Source organism: Eublepharis macularius, chromosome 7, assembly GCF_028583425.1.
Source record: "Eublepharis macularius isolate TG4126 chromosome 7, MPM_Emac_v1.0, whole genome shotgun sequence".
NCBI lineage: Eukaryota > Metazoa > Chordata > Lepidosauria > Squamata > Eublepharidae > Eublepharis > Eublepharis macularius.
In genome coordinates this window covers 105,752,433-105,769,118 of record NC_072796.1, presented here as the reverse complement: position 1 = coordinate 105,769,118, position 16,686 = coordinate 105,752,433, and the positions used below count along the sequence as shown (strand labels likewise).

At 40.3% G+C, this 16,686-nt stretch overlaps 1 protein-coding gene across 1 annotated transcript in view; it reads left to right on the top strand.

Annotated features, from left to right (window-relative positions):
• The window catches only part of MMP16 (matrix metallopeptidase 16), a 218,859-nt gene that overhangs the window by 139,911 nt on the left and 62,262 nt on the right, over positions 1–16,686 (top strand). Inside the window, exon 6 of the mRNA XM_054984945.1 lies at positions 4,377–4,594. Coding sequence (XP_054840920.1) covers positions 4,377–4,594 — 218 coding nt within the window. The remainder of the gene's footprint in view (positions 1–4,376; positions 4,595–16,686) is intronic.

Sequence of the window (16,686 nt, the reverse complement as noted above, 5' to 3'; positions counted from 1 at the left end):
AATCCATATGTAGTGGGATTTGATCTTTAATGAAATAGTAAAAACATATTTTCAAGGATATCCTAAACTCCTGTTAAAACATTAAGAAATCTCAGTGTGAGTTGTGAAGACAACATTGACAATATGATGTTCTGAATCAACCAGTGTCATCGACAAAGAATGCATTCATCCTCAGTTTGATAGTTAATGCACTGAAGTTTGATCCCTATTGAAATAAATACAACAGACAAGTTCCAAAGCTGCTTTTCAGCGGTGGCCTCCCTATGGTGAAGCCTCTGGTTTGAATGGCTGGTTGCAGCACAGTTTTAAGAGACAGGGTATTGTCAGCCCTGAGGAATGCCAGGATCAGCTGTGGCATGTGCTCTGGGTAAGGGAGAAAGCAAGGGAAGGCATCCTAGTTGCCTGGCTAGAAACCTACCCTGTTGGGCTCTGTTGCTCTGTAGAATTTAGTACCTGTAGCAGGTACCTCCAAATAGTATTTAGTATTTTAGGCACCTTTCCATGTCAGTTTTTGACTTTACTTCAGTGTAGGATATCCCACCTCACCCGGGCTGGGCTTCTTCTGTTCTTTCTGCTTAACCCTTGCCTTCTTTCTTATTTTTCTCCTTTATTCTTCTCTTTTATTTGCTTCCCTTCATTTCCTCCTCTATCTCACACTTTCAAGTGGAGCAGTTATAATATGCATTTTGTACTTCAAACTCCAAAACATCTAAGGTCAGTAGCACTCTGCTTGCTTGACCTCCGAGATTTTATTATTTTGCTAGACATTTAATTTCAGCATGAATAACTTCTGTCATTTAAACTGTGTTTAATTGATCATCTTTTGCAGAAGTCTACCCTTATTTGCATACTAGTTTCTTCCCATTGCCCATTCTATCTCTTACAAAGTATCTATAACACGTTTGGTTGCTTTGTACATTGATAAAGGACAGTGTTGGGAAAAGGAAAAGCTCAGAAGAGTGTCTTCCATTGGAGGAAGGCCCCTTGAACTGGATGAAGGCTTCAGACTTGGCCAAGCAGAGTGGCAGAATATAATTGCAGAATATAAGAACTGGCATCAACATACCCTGAACTGGGGCACCTGCCAGAGCCCAGAGCTTCTAGTATGGCCCACTGCCACTGCCACCCCTACCTGCACACCTCCTCAACCACCTACCTGTATGCTCTTCCCTCATCTGCTTGCTTTCAAGTGCTTGACCTTCTGTGCTCATCACTGCCCAGCAGCACCAGGGAAGAGCATACAGGTGGTATAAGTGGTGCTCTTGGCAGCGCACCAGCCATACACACTTCCCAGTGCCACTGAAGAAAGGCCATGCATGTGGCTGTGAGCGTTGATGATGGGATGAGCCGTGGGTAGGCTGGAGAAGAATGCCCGAGCAAGTTGGGGTGATGCAGGTAGAGAAAGGAATGGAGTGGGAGTACTGGTGGTAGGCAGAGAAGGGGAGGGGTCCTCTGAGTACTTCCCTCAAAACCTGGAAGTGACCCTGATTAAATGAATTAGAATCTATTAATTCTGCTAATGGTAGTATCTTCTAGATATGCATTTATTTCATTATTAATTACAATAATGGAGTGTGCCATAATTGTAGTAATTAATATGAAAACTAAACAAATTCCTTACCTAAACAGTCTGTAATGAAAGAAACCCATTTTGTTTAGCAGCTTTTGTTATTGCAGGAGGGAATTTCTCTCTCTCTTTGCTGTCTTTTCCTAATAAGCTGTGTTCCTGGAGTAGTGGAGAAGCTCTCGGTTTTCTTGACTGATTGCAAAACATAGCCACCAAAATTACATATATGTGTGAAGTCGTCCAGTCCTGAAGCATATGGGATGGGACTTGAAATCAGATAAGAGTTGGTTTCACATACTGCAGCTTCCCTGTTTTTAGGAAAGAAGGAAGCAAGGAAAGGGAGTGGAATTGTTTGCAAGTTTTCTTGTGCCGAAATACAGTGTACTATTTTGTACTATATTATTCCTTCCTTACTTTCTTAGGTTTCTTCTTGAATATAGTTTCTGTTTTTCTGCATTATTATTTGATTTGTGGATTGTCTTCTGGTTTCCTTATGCCACTCCTAGTGCTTTGGAGGCCAATTTTCTGTTTAACCCTCCCCCATCTTCATCATTAATTTTTTATTTCGGTATGTGACTTGCTGTGATTGTACATTGCCCCAGTGTGCTTCTCCTACCATACCATTTTGATTTCTAACTGTGCCCTAGGCTTGCCAGCCCGCTGCCCAGGTTGGGAGAGTCCATACCCCCACTTGCTGCCCCTGGCCCCACTCATCTGTCCAGCGGGCGGGGGGTGGGGGAAGCACCAGGGGGAGGGAAGAGGCATGCACGTGGGTGAGCTCCTGCGCTCTGCTGTCACGCCAGAAAATTATGTAATTTTACAGCAGGTCGGAGGAGCTGTGTATCATGCTTAAGCCTCATTTATTAAACATGGCCTCCAATTAGGCAATTTTTAATTAATCTGGCTTCGGCACAACCTGCGGCTCTCCTGTCATGCCAGAAAATGATGGGAGGTAAGTACCCCGCTGCCCCTCATCCCCAGCCCCCCTCCCTTTTGGTCTCTGAGGGACCTGGCAACCCTGCCCCTGAAGCTGCTGTGGTTCTTTGGGAATTGCTATTAATTTGGCATTTGTCTGTCTTCTATAACTCAGGGCCAAGCTACACATGACGAATGACACTTGAACGGCAAGTGGATTGAGTGGAGGGCAAGTGAACAGGGAGAAATACACTTGCTGTTCAAGTGTCATTCGTCATGTGTAGCTTGGCCCTCAGTCTGTGTGGTATGTCTAGTGTCCCAAGCACAGTAATTTAATTCAATTTAATTTATTACACACAGTCCAGTAATAAAATTACATACATTTCATACATTATAGTATCTTATGTGACATCTGTCCATAAACACAGCACATCATAACAAACATGATGGTTCTGTTCTGTTCAGAAGAATGTGCAGCATGGTGGTGGCAGATGTGACAGGAGAGGGAAAGAGGTGATTTTGAAAAAGCAGCAGCAGCCAACAGTAGTAGAAGTCTACCTGGCACTGGAAGTCCCCCCACCGCCCCACAGGCTCAAGCTACTGTTCTTCAGGCTAAGTGGCTGCAGTGCCAATTCCTCAAGCTGCTTTATGTGTTACTGTTTCTGATTCTTATCAGTTCTCCCGCAGACTTTGTAATGGTAAACATGGGCACCTTTCGTTGCCTGAAAATTCTGTCTGTCTGATATTTGGCAGTGTAGATGTCCGAGTGCAGGACTGCAATCCTGCTAAGCTTTGTCCAGTTCAGATATGAAACCAGGAAGGTTCAGACCCAAGAAGGGGAAGGGAGTTACTTCCAATGAAACCAATGTGAAATAATAATGAAAGAAACAATAACAAAACAAAACCATATGAAACAAAGCAATAACTAAACAGTCCTTTGGGGAATTAATAATAAAAATGAAACAAACAAAACAAACTCCCATGCAGAAGTTTAGTATCTTCCTCCATTGCAAGAAGCCTCTTTCCGGTGGAAGATGTATTTTCGCTGAGCAAGCCTTCTTGAGCTGGAGGAAGGTTCTGTCAACAGTGGAACAGCTTCATAGCATTCAGCTCAATACAGTAACAGTCAAATGCATTTGTGCAGAATACTGTGGGTACTATCATAAATAGATTGTTTAACAAAGGAAATTAACTAGTTGAGTTTCTCTTGTCAAAAAGAAGGTATTTGCCATGACCTCATGAGTTGGTAGTCTAGACAGTAGGTCCAGACAGTGTTATTTTGCCTTTACTAAATACTGGTTTCTGGCAGCTGTAAGCTAGGCTTTGAAGACTTTTATTTCATTTGGGAAGTTAGGCATGACATCACCAGCAAATTTTATGTAAAATCTTTAGTTAGGTTTGATGTTTTCAACCAAATCAATTGCTGTGAGTATCCTCTCCCCGGAGTGACAGAAAAGTGGGCTTTGGTTTAACATCTAGATTAAATATTAGATAAAGAAAAATGGTTGGGTTCCTTCATTAATTATAAGTTCATAAATTATAAGTTCACAAGTCACATTTCTTTCAGGGTCTTATTAGAGACGTGCTTATTTTTGTTTAAGTATTTAATGAATAAATATTATTATTAATTTGTCGGGCACAAACTTTAATATGATCTAGAAATTGAAAATAATTTAACTAAAATTGTAACTTTTTCTTTGTGAATGCCTTGTTCATATAACTCAAGCAACATTTATTTATTGCATTCTTGGGGATATGGGTCCATATTCTATAATGGGTTAGTATGCAATAGAAAGAAGATTGTAGAAATGTGTTCAAATTTGTATTGCTGCAATATACCTTATCCCATGCTGTCCGCCTTGTCCTATGCATTAACCTGTTGGTATTTTTAAAGGTCCTCCTGACAAGATCCCACCACCAACAAAACCTCTGCCAACAGTGCCCCCACATCGTTCTGTCCCTCCAGCAGACCCACGGAAAAATGACAGGCAGCCTAAACCTCCCCGGCCACCCACAGGAGACAAGCCTTCTTACCCAGGAGCCAAACCCAACATCTGTGATGGAAATTTTAACACTCTAGCAATTCTTCGCCGGGAAATGTTTGTTTTCAAGGTAGGATGCTGCTTTTTATTGTTAGATCAAGTAACTACATCTCTTCTTTTTCAAAAACCAGTCCTCATTCATCTGGCTTCTGTTGCTGAGTTTTCTTACTGTTGTAAATATCAAGAAAGAATCTGGTACGTAAACATCTGAATGGGTTAAATATTTGACAGAGACAAGGCTAGAACCTTCTATTTTTGGGAATAAATTAATGTCAGCAGAAAGTTGCAATACTTCAAAATATAACGGTAAGTAAATGCTGAATGTTACGCGGAGATAAAAGACATAATTCAAGGCATGAATAGGAACTAATAGGGATGATTTTGTTGGGAATTTAGCCACTTCCAAGCTCATTGCTGTTATTGTGTTTTCTTACAAGGACCCTGTAATTTAACTTTATAATTAGATCAGTTCCTTGTAAAGGATGTTTGTCATTGAGCAATGGTTGCCTTGATACATTTTGGAGAGGAGGCCTTTGCAGGTGCTGATGGGTTTTTTGTCAGTTGTTTGTTTCAATTGTCACTTTATTTGGAGATGCGTGCAATATGGCACACATCCTATACTCTAGAAAGCCTGTCTTTGATGGAGACATTTCACTAAGGGTTTAAAGACAACAGAGCCCAGCCAAGCCATATGTTTGAATGGAACAGAGATCTGGCAAGATATCTTGTAGGATTTCCAAAATGCATTTGGAAATAGCAGGACCATTATTTAAATGAACATTTGAAAGATTGCTGGTTCAAATTATCAATATTAATCAACGATATTCAGGCCATGACCTAGATGGTCCAGGCTAGCCTGATCTTGTTAAATCTCAAAAGATAAGCAGGTTAGGCCCTAGGTAGTATTTAGATGGCGAACACCAAGAAAATCCAGAGTCACTAAGCAAAAGTGGATAACGGTAAACCACCTCTGAAGTCTCTTGCTTTGAAAATGTTACAGGGTTGCTATAAGTTGTCTGTGACTTGACAGCACTTTACACACACTTAGTTAACTAGGCATGATTTTTAAAATTATACAGATGATCCACAGCTCCTGACAGCTGTCCTCAAGGAATTAGTTTAAAAGATGCTCCACAAACGTCTTTATATTTAATTGCAGCTGTTTGGTTCCATTTATGTTTATTTGGAGCCTGTCCCTTTTGTAGAGTTTGCTTATTCTGAAATGTTCCCCAATGCCTAACAAATCTTTCCAACATCACCATCTTAGCCATGCTTAGTTTCAAGTGGGTAGCTGTGTTGGCTTGCAGTAGAACTGTTCCTTGTTGTACTATGTTGTAAGGTTGTGTGCTCTGTCCCTGTCCATTTGGAGGGCTTGCTCAGTGGCCTCCTGTAGGAAGTTAGGAGGTTGCCCATCTTGTTAGTTTTTACAGAAACCTGCAAAGTGATTCTGTTTAGAGGGGCTTTTGGAAATTAAACCTAGTATCTTTTATGTCTTGACATGGATTGTTCTGTTGAATATACTTTCAGTGCTTTTTCTTTGTTATGAATTGTTACTGTTAATTAACGTTTGTCAGTTTTTAGTACTGACTTTGCTGGTCTAATGTTGTGTCATATTTTTTGATGCCACATGTTAGTGTTAATTGCTGAATCACCCACTGCCATGTTTCACTCTCCCTAAACAAAAAGTTAGCAGTCTGTCATCTGAAGAATAGGTCCCTTCTAAGGGGTCACTTACCTCCTCTTCAGCAGAATGCCTTTTATCCTCATTGCCCATTACAACAGAGGAGCTGCAAGCATGAGAGTGGGTTAAATCAAATGGGTCCTTGAAACTCTTGTCCATGTATCTTTTTGCCTCTCTCACATTCCCTTGGCTTCACAGGAACCAGCTGCCCTAGAGTTAAAGTGCATGAGGGTTTGTTAACCTGGAATAATCTAATGCTTCTACTGAATAGAATGTTTGGCATAATTTTCCATAGCCAGTCTTTCCTACAAAATAAATAACTTATAAGCAGGAGATTCTAGGTTAATTCATTCTATTCCTTAAATAATATCACAACAAAGCACATTTCTATTCAAGGAGGCACGATTTTTATGAGTCCCTTTTCAGAGTGAAATCCCAGCTATTTGAATCCTCAAATACATTTTAGCGTTCCTTTCTTGGTATGGCTGTGTGGCCATCTATCTTTGTGAACAAAGCCGAAAGGTTAGGGAAGAATCTCATTTTCTAAGCTGACATTAAGCAGGATATTAAAATACCCACCTCTTTGTTGCACCATCCATCTTATGAACAACGGAACATGCTCTAATTTGTTTTACACTGCGCTAAATTATTCAGTGCATCACTAAGACTGATATTATTCCCAGCCTAAGCCTGTGATCTTAAACTAAGAGATCAATTGTGATTTCTAACCAGGATCCACCTTTTGATTATAATATAAAAGATGTAGGCTAGTCATATTTGACAGACTGAAATGGCTAATTTATTAAACAATGCATTAAATGAGATATATATTGGGTGAAGGGGAATCTTGTTTTTATGGTTCTACCAGCCTTAGCAAGGCAAAGATAAAAGTCTCAAAGTGAATCCCAGCAAACAATAGATTTCCTTTCCTAATTTTGGGTCCACTTTTCAAGACAAATTTTGCTTTATGTTTCATATGCACAGATAATTTTTACTTTGCAGATAGCCAGAGTGAGAACTCAGTTTGTGTGGAATGTTGGATTTATGCTGGAAACGTTGACTGTTTTCTTTCCTAATGACAAAGAAAAATACTTGTAATATCCCTATATGCTAGTTAAGAGTATACTCATGCGGTTTGAGGTCCTGGAGAGGTACTCCTGAAGTCTTTAGTTCAAAGTAGACATAAATAACCGGGTTCACATAGCTATGAAACAAAACTTTAAGTAACATCACTGTGTCTAATAGTAATCTAATAATAAAGCGGTTGTCCCCCCTCCAAATATAAAATGTAGGCCACCTGCAGACAGAGTAGGGTGTTTTTGAGTCTCTACATGAGATATCTGATATGTGAAGAACACATGTTGGGAGATACAATGGTAGCTGGGAAGGGAAGTTTAAAAAGATGGAGCTGGTGGCAGGGCAAACCCATTGCTATACACTGAAGCTGTATGAAGGGACTGTGAAATGCCTGAAGGGAAACTTCAGCTCATTATAACCTCTCCAGGTCCAAGCCTGGCTCTGGAAGGTAACTCCAGCCCATTTTCATTCCTTGCTGTCCTCTGGTTGCGATCCCACACAATTTTAGACTGGAGAGGTGAAATTGACAGAGCCTTGGGGGACGTGAAGATGAAATTAACAAACCTCTGAGGAGCAATCTCCACTCGCTCTGTCTTTTTAAACTACACTTCCAGGCTAACATTGGGTCTCCCTACTAGAGATGGGCACGAACAGCAATATGAACTAAAAAAAACCCCATGAACAGCCTAATCTGCTGTTTGTGAACAGGTGGTCGTTGCAAGCCTCATTCGTTGCTGTTCATTGCTGTTCATCAAGCCAGACAGTCTGGCACTTGCAATCAATTCCCTTGGCAGCTCAGGCAGGGATTGTCTGAACTCTGTCTGAACTCCTGCTGTTACCCTGGAAATCCCAATCTAAGCCCAATTTAGCTTGATAGGCAGGTCTTCCTTCCAAGTGTGGACTGGAGCTCCAAATTTGTTACAAGAGGAAAAGACCAGGGGGGAGGGGGCCTCCCAGCGCTGGCTTTCAGAGAGAGGCAGCTGCTGTTAGAGAGACAGGGTGAGTTCATTGGAGCTTGAATTTTATTTGTGTGTGGTGGGATAGGGATCTACTCCTTCAGGTTCCAGGCCTGCTGCCAGGCTCTGGAGGAGAGCCTGCTGGCCCCCACGAACAAGTTTGTGACAGGATCATGTTCGTCAGTGTTCGTTGTTCGTGGGTGGCAATGAACAATAAACACCATGTTCGTGGTTTTTTCTGTTCGTGCCCATATCTACTCCCTACACTTGACGAACACGCGCTGAGGCGTCTCATGTAGAGAGCTCTCTATATAGCTGGGAATTTGCAAATTATCTCTCCTACCCGTTCCTCAGAGAGCCTCCTGCTTGTACAAACTATTTGTAACAGGTTTGTTCTTGGCTTTGTGTCTAACTTACAGCTCAGTGTTCAGAACACAGTATCTTAGATCCTGTGACCATATTCCACACACACCACTCCAGCTGCAGTGTAGTTGGGATTACCATCCACAAAGTGGGGCCTGGAGTTCTCCTGGAATTACAGCTGATTTCCAAACAGCAGATTTCAGTTCCTTGGAGAAAATGGCAGTTTGGGAGGGTGAACTCTGTGGTATCATATTCCCACTGAGCTCCCTTCCCTCCCTAAACTCCACCATCCCCAAGGCCCAGGCACAGCCCCAAATCTCCAGGAATTTCCCAAGCTAGAGTTGATAACATAAGCACAGCTTGCTTCCTCTGCTGCTAGAGCCTCTATTTGTGCAAGATCAATGTTTTTCAATTAGTTTTGTGCAAGCAGAAGTTCTAGTAGCAGAGTAAGCAAGCTGCCCTGTAGATGGAGTGAAACATATGAGCAATGTGGTTGTAGCATCCAGGCCCGTATACAGAGCACCATTTAGCACAGTGATCTTAACCAGATTATAGTATCATTCTGCTAAATGGAGGGAAAGTATGTGATACAAAGGATTATATATGTAGCTATAGGTTTATTATTATTATTTTCAATAAAAATTATTTTTCATTTTGATACTAAATCATTCCAGAATGAGTTAAACCATATTGAAAATTACAGTTTAGCTCCTTTCCAATAGCATGAAGAATTATATATATATGAATATTGTCAGTGCATCTGTTGAGAAACAGTGCAGTGTCTCTCCCCCCACCCCCCGCCAGTATAAAACATTCCAGATTTTACTTTATTTTAGGGAAATAATAGTTGTCATTGCTGTTCTGCAGTAGTTTAAATTGCCGCATTTTGATCAGATATAATTCTCTTTGTGTAGTTAAAATTCTATTTTAGATCTGAATATTTGCAGAAACAGCAGAATAGAGATCAGTTGTTCCTACAAATGAGTGGAGTAATCCGACATGAACAAATTTTTAATGCATATGAAGGTGTTCATTAGCAGGCCATTTGTTTGGTGTGGAGATAAGAAACCCAAGACAGCAAAAGGAGGGTCCAGTGGCATGAAGAGCATGCAGTAACAGTAATACTATTATTGTTATTTTGATTGAACTATTCATTCATTCATTCATTCATTCATTCATTCATTCATAGCTCTTTAGGGTACTTAGTATAGCGGTCATGTAGTCACATGGCATCATAAATGTGTGACCTGTCAGCAATGGCTTCGGAAATACTAGCAGGAAAGGAGGACATTTCTGTCACTGCACTCCGTGTAAAGCAGGGCAGGAGCTCAGCATTTGCTGAGAAGGCACACAGGGTGATCTTTTTCAATTGCACAATGGAAGGAATATTTATTTTGTTGTAACAAAGAGGAAGGAGTTCAAGTTACAATATGCTGGACCTTCAGCATTCAGCCATCAAACAGAAACCTCTAAATTAAGTATCGTAGTGCTGAATAACAAACGCTGCATCCAGTCCTGGTAACTGGTTCCTCAAAATGAAAACAACAGTGCAGGAGAATGCAATGACAACTGAAATGATTTTAGTTAGGTGGGTAGCCATGTTGGTCTGCAGTAGAAGAGCAGGATTTTTGTCCAGTAGGACCATAGAAACCAACAAGATTTTCAGGGTCTAAGCTTTCAAGAGTCGGAGCTCCATTCTTCAGATAGTGTCTGAAATGATTTTGATTATGAAAAGATGCTTAAGAAATTTGAGGTTTTTAGCATAGAAAAAAGGTGACTGACAGGAAGTGAGCAAGGATTTTTGATATATGATTCTTACAAAATTAGAACTTTAAACTAGATTTGTAGTTATGAGATACTGGAGGTGGCCATTGGCAGAGATGGTTTATTTAAAAAGTGGATGGAAGGTAGGTCTGTTTTCGTTATTATCTTCAGTCCAGAGGCAGTAATGCTACTAATGATCAAAACCTGGAAAAAGCCATTTCCTGATTCTTTTCATGTTTTATAATAAATCAAAGAATGAAAGATCTTCTAGAAGGAGGAAGAGGCAACCAGGGAGCAACCCTGTATAATGCTACAAATAATTTGACATTCCAAGCCATCACATGAGCTTCATTCATGAGATTCTCAAAATTCTGTACAGCATTCTGGAAATCACCTGAATTCATTAGTCTTCAGTAGTGTACCATATTAACTATTCCATCACCTATATGAAGAGAGGGAGGCAAAGCCACCTGTACCTTTAGTAGGTAATGATCCTAACCAAACCACCAGAAAACTACTCAATATTGAGAAGTAAATCCAGAGTATGAACTTTCTCACGTGCTGGGTGCATTACAGCCTGGAATAATCCCATAGTTACAATAATAGTAGTAGTAGTTTAATTGTATATGGCCAAAGGCTGTCACAATACAAAGTTAAGAACAGTAAAAATAGAAATCTATTTTACAAGCATAAAATACAGTTATTAAAATAATACAAATAAAATACAATTAAAACGGGACCTTAATAAATACCGGATAATTATGAAAAAAGTTAGGTTTCTGGGGAAACAATCTTGGTCCTAATCTTTTTTGCAGCTAAGGCAAATAGGGATACTCTGCTAGTGACAAATGAATCAGTATCAGATAACAAAAAAACTAATTTGTCAATATCAGAGGTAAAGTTACGCCCCACTAACAAGTTGGCAAGAAATTTAGCTCTAACCTCTGCATACATGTGACAAAACAATAAATAGTTACAATAGCAGATGAGTCTTTAGCATGGCCTCACAAACTGGTTTCTGTATGTGCCACAGTGATAGTTCTAAGATACCAATATACAAACAGAGACCACAACACCACTTCAGCCAGTTCAGCCAAGGTACACATTCAGTAGCTCCACAACTGATGACCCATCAAGAGCCCTAACATATTACTGGTACTTACATAATGTACATACAGTCAAAACTGGGCAAACCCTGTCCTGAATATGTGTAGAATGGAAAAGGTTTCAATAGAAAGGCCACCCAAACCTGTCTCCCAGTTAGAGATTGATGAAAGATCATATACTGAGCGGGTGCCAATATTATATACTAATAGCCAAGTGGTCCTCGTCTGAGGATACTTAAATCCAGAGACTGGAGCCAAGAATGGATAAGACAGATCTTACACCTGAAAAGTGCCCCAGATTTGCAGAAAAATAGAAAATCTAAAAAAAAAAAATGCATGTGACTGTGGAAAAAACTCAAAATGATAAAAGGAGTGCCTGTAGCATTAATCAGATACATTCGGTGGCTGTTGCTAGGCAACCATAACAGATAAACCAGTATTACAGGCTTGGTTTCTGTCAGTAAAGATAGGGGTAGGGGGGCAGAGCCCTTCCACGGCTGTTTCGGCCTTTAAGGGAAGTCTCATTGGGGTGAGGCCCAGAAGCAACCATCAAGCAGATTGATACCACAAGACTTGTGTGACTCACCTACGCCTGTCTGCTTGCCAGCACATCCTTCCCAACAAAAGCCAGTGTAGTGTAACAATTTGAGCTTCAGAATAGAATCTGGGAGACTCAGGTTCACATCACTACTCTGCTGTAGAAAGCTGACCGGGCAACTTTGAGTCAGTCACATACTCTCAGCGTACCCTACCTCTCAGGGTTGTTGTGAAGATAATATGGAGGAAGGGAGAATGATGTAAGCTGTTTTGGGTCTCTATTGTGGAGAAAGGCAGTGTATAAAAGAAGTAAATAATATCGGTGATGGCGGGGTGCAAAAAGGTAAGTTGTTTAGTAGGTTTGAAGGAAAGAAGGATGAAGGGAAAGGTGCCAGGAGGCTTCCAGGAGGAGGAAAAGAGGAAGTAGCATGTGGAAGGAGATACAGTGAAAATTGAAGTACCCTACATAAGTCTGTGCAGGTTCCCCACCCCGCAAGTCATAAAATGATTAAATGTGGGGGAATTTGGAAGAAGCTGGGAAGGAGGGGGGGGAATGTTTAATTCTGCAGCCCGGATGTTATGATGCATCATCTTTAAGCAAAGGAAGTATTTATACATGAACAAATTTTAACATATTTGTGTCTATTAGAGATCAAAGGTTTTAGCTGACTATTATTCTCATTTTTTTCTGTATCCCAAAGGCTTGTGTAATTAATTAACCAAAATCATTTATATACAGATTAAATGTAGATCTCTCTCTCTCACACACACACACACTTTCTATATTCTTTGGAATCAGCTCACTTTAGGAGCCTAGGGGAAAGGTTGCTATCAAATACGTTCCCTGCATGAATTGATTAAAAATATTTTGTTGGCAAGAGAACAAAAAATGGTGCATCATTAACAAAAAAATAATTACAAAATTTCACAGCAAGGAATAATCTAAAATTACATTGAGACATCTCTTTGGTTTTGTACCACAAACAAGCGTTATCTTGTAGTATTAACAATACATTCTAATGAAACCAAAGGGAATAATTGCAGGAACATTTCAAGCATGAGCCTTAATTAAAAATTTTCCTTGTTATAAAATCATAGCTTTTCACCCAATTTAGGTAGACATTTTGGGAAGCAACCAGAATTGCTTCTAATGTAAGCTTTACCATCAAACAGCACTATTACTAAATGTAAATAATAACATCTAAAATGTTTGCTCTTTGCTGCTTTTGCTATTTCATGTGTTACATCCTAATCTTGAAAATGTTGAATTTATGGGAAGGCAATTTTTAGTAGGGATGAGCTGACAATAACAGTTTGCATTTCTTTTTTGAGTTTGTTAGTTATCATTGCGTCAGGTATGGGTCACATCATTTTTGTTGTTGCAGTTGATTTTTTTTCATTTCTTGTATGCTGTTGTTACATGTTTCCCCACCATTGATACATACATAGCTGCTAGATGCTATTTACATGTGCACCAGTTATTTATTCATTTAGATGTTTGGTCTCTACTTTTCTCCCTGAAGGGACCCAAAGTAGCTTGCAGTAAGAAAGAATACAACATAGAAAATCCAGCTAACAAACAAGACAACACTCTTGAACCAATCCTAGATTAAGTGGCTGGCTCATCCAAAAATGTTCAGTTCAAGAGCCTTTGGCTGAGGACAAAGGCTTGGGCTCTGCTCACACCCAACATTTATACCCGCAACTGGAAGAGAAAAAACAAATGTTCAGCAAGTTGTTAAAGCTGGCAAAGATACTCCATCCACTTTTTCCCTTCCTGTAATTTATATATAGTTTACACAAAAAATAATGGTAAAAATCTGTTAATTTTAACCAGCAAAATTCAACACAATGAAATCACAATTCCTTCTGCCAAGGTGAATCAAAATTGTAAAGTGTATATTTAAACTGAACAAACCAGAATTAGTCTTATCTCTAATTTGTAGCTGGCAGGTCAGTTCAAAAGTTACATGTTAAGTTACAAGTTGATGTACGTTGTTGTTCTAGTATAGGAATTGATTCATTTCTGCTGCATCTGGCTGTTGTCCCTTTATTGCTACTTTATGGCCAAATGAAACTAATGCAAGTTAGACCTGCACATAGGCATGTGTGATCCAGGTTTGTGATCTGGCTAAGTAGCTGAATTTATGCTGATCTGGCATAATCTGGCTATGCTGGAGCACATTGGAGAATCCCGGATCGGATAGGGGATCTGGACTCTGATGGGCTGGATTATTTGGCTACAGAGGCAACTGCAGCAGAGGCGGAGCAGCAGCAGTGAGCAAGAGGGCAGCAGACAGTATGAAGTGGAGAAAAGCTCAGTGCTATGGCAGGAGAGTAGCTCAAGGCTGGCAGGCAGGAGGGCAGTACTAGGCTGGTGCTGGACAGGAGGCAACAGGCATAGTGAATTTCTGTCCTATCCCACCCCTCCAGCCCTGCTCAAGCTCCAAAACAGCCCTTCAAGCCACTACTGGCTGCCTTTTGATGGCTCCAGCGAGCCTCTTCTTCAGTTTCGGAGGATTTGCTGGTTTGACATTGGGGTTTTCTGGTTTGAGATTGGGATTCTCTGGTTTGACATTGGTCCCTTTGCTTCACTTTGGTTCTGTTGGGCTTTGTTAGTTCAGCTTGCATTGGGAGTGGGACTTGCATTTGTGACTGGCTTTTGGCCAAGGATTGCCTTCATTTAAGGTTTCCCTTTGCCTGGAAAGCCTTGGAAATGTTACCCCCATAGGAAACAATAGAGAATGGCTCAGAGCAGCTTGTTGAGGGGCCCATAGAATTGGACCGCTCGGTCCAGTTTTCTGAAACTTGGGGGATGTTTAGCTGGCAGGAAGGAGGAGGTTCCCTGCAAATTTTGTGGTTTGCTTGAAAAATGATCCCCCCAAGATTCCCAGATAGTTTCCCCTTTTATTCCCCCATAAGGAACGATGGCCAGATAAATTTGGGATTCTGTAACAAGATTAGAGAATCTCGCAAGAATTTCAGAGAGAGTGGTTTTGGGGTTTTTTGGTTTTTTTTGGTATCCCTGAAACCCAGATCCAGATCACCTGCATTTTTTTTTTTGGTTTGGTGCACAGCCAAAACCAAAACACCCTACCTACGCATTGTTGGATTCTGCATTACTGTGATAATTAATCTCTGCTATTTTTCCTGGAAATAAAGAAACTCAGTAGGTGAATGATTTCAAAAGCACAATATCAAAAATCAAAATTAACTGTCCTGCTTAGTAGACTTTTGCCTTTGCTCACAGCTATCTAACAGTCTGGGCTATCATATTTTTATCCTGCCCATCCTCCTACGAGCTCATGGCATCATAAATTCTTCTCCCTTCCTCCATTTTTTATCCCTACAACAACCTTGTGATACAGGTTTGTCTTACAGTGAGCAACTGACTCAAAGTCACCAAGTTAACTTCATTTAGCACAGTCTTTGAACTACAGGTTGGATCCCATGGCTCCATTCAGCTGTCAGAGGTGCTACTCTCTGATGGAAGCAGAATTTTCCCCATGCAAAAAACTTGGAAGAGCCTTTTGTGTTAAGGAAAGACTTCATCCTCCAGAGAAAAGCACTTCCACTAGTGGATCAGATCCACAGAATTGCCATGACTGATGGCCAACATTAACCACTGTACCACCCTGTCTTTCTCTGTTGTTAGTGTGCCTGTGCAGCAGTCAGGACATTGAACTGACTAAGAGTAACAAAGTCTTTATTAATTGATCTAACAAACTGGCTAGGAAAAAGAAAAATACATCTAGCTGCCTTGCCGAGAGATTTCTAGAATAGTTCTCAGAAGGAGGCAGTTTCCCTGAGAGAGCAGCATTCATCAGACAGACAAGGAGAACCCTGTATTAGAAAGAAGGTACTCCCACTACAGCATTGTCTGACTAGAACTGGCTGTCCCCTGAAGGATCTTCTTTTCTTCTTTGTACACAAGACATTGCTATACTCTAACAGTCTCCACTTCATTTAATGTTATTTTCTGTGAGATGTGTGGTGCCAAAATCTTTTTGTGGGGCAGAGTGTAAGGGAATTGCTTCAACCACTTTTTCTGTTGATTTAGAGGTGGTTTTTTGTGCTTATTGGTGTCTTGTTGCATTTGGAAATATTACACAGCTTCAGACTACCTTTCACAGCAGTGTCTTTAAATGGGTCTGTTTTCATTCCCTTGAGAACACTTCTCTACTTTCATTTGCATTTACATCTGAATAATACATGCACACTGGCACATATTTCTGGAAAAAATAAGAGTATAAAGTTGCAGTCTTCTCAACAGCAGAAGCCCTGTCAATACCTGGGTAAATTAATAATACTCATTCTAAAATGTGTCATGCCTGGATAGAAAATAAGTTTCTTAGAGTACCTCTTACGTAATTTTAAAGAAATGTTCTGATAACTGGATTTTTTAACAACCTTGTAGCGATTTTATAAAATAAAAGCTTAATTAATTCCAAAATACAGGTGAGAACCAAAGTCCATTACATTCAACTGAAAGTGCCCATAGGGTTGCATAGAAATATGTACAGTTTGCCCTGTTAGGTGTCATCATTATCAGATTAGCTTCACACTTCACTGTGCTGCCTCAGAGACTGATTCCACACACGTTGGATAAGGCACTTTATCGATCATTTGAGGTGGATTTTTTGTTCCGCACACAAAAAAATCAGTTCCAAATGATCTA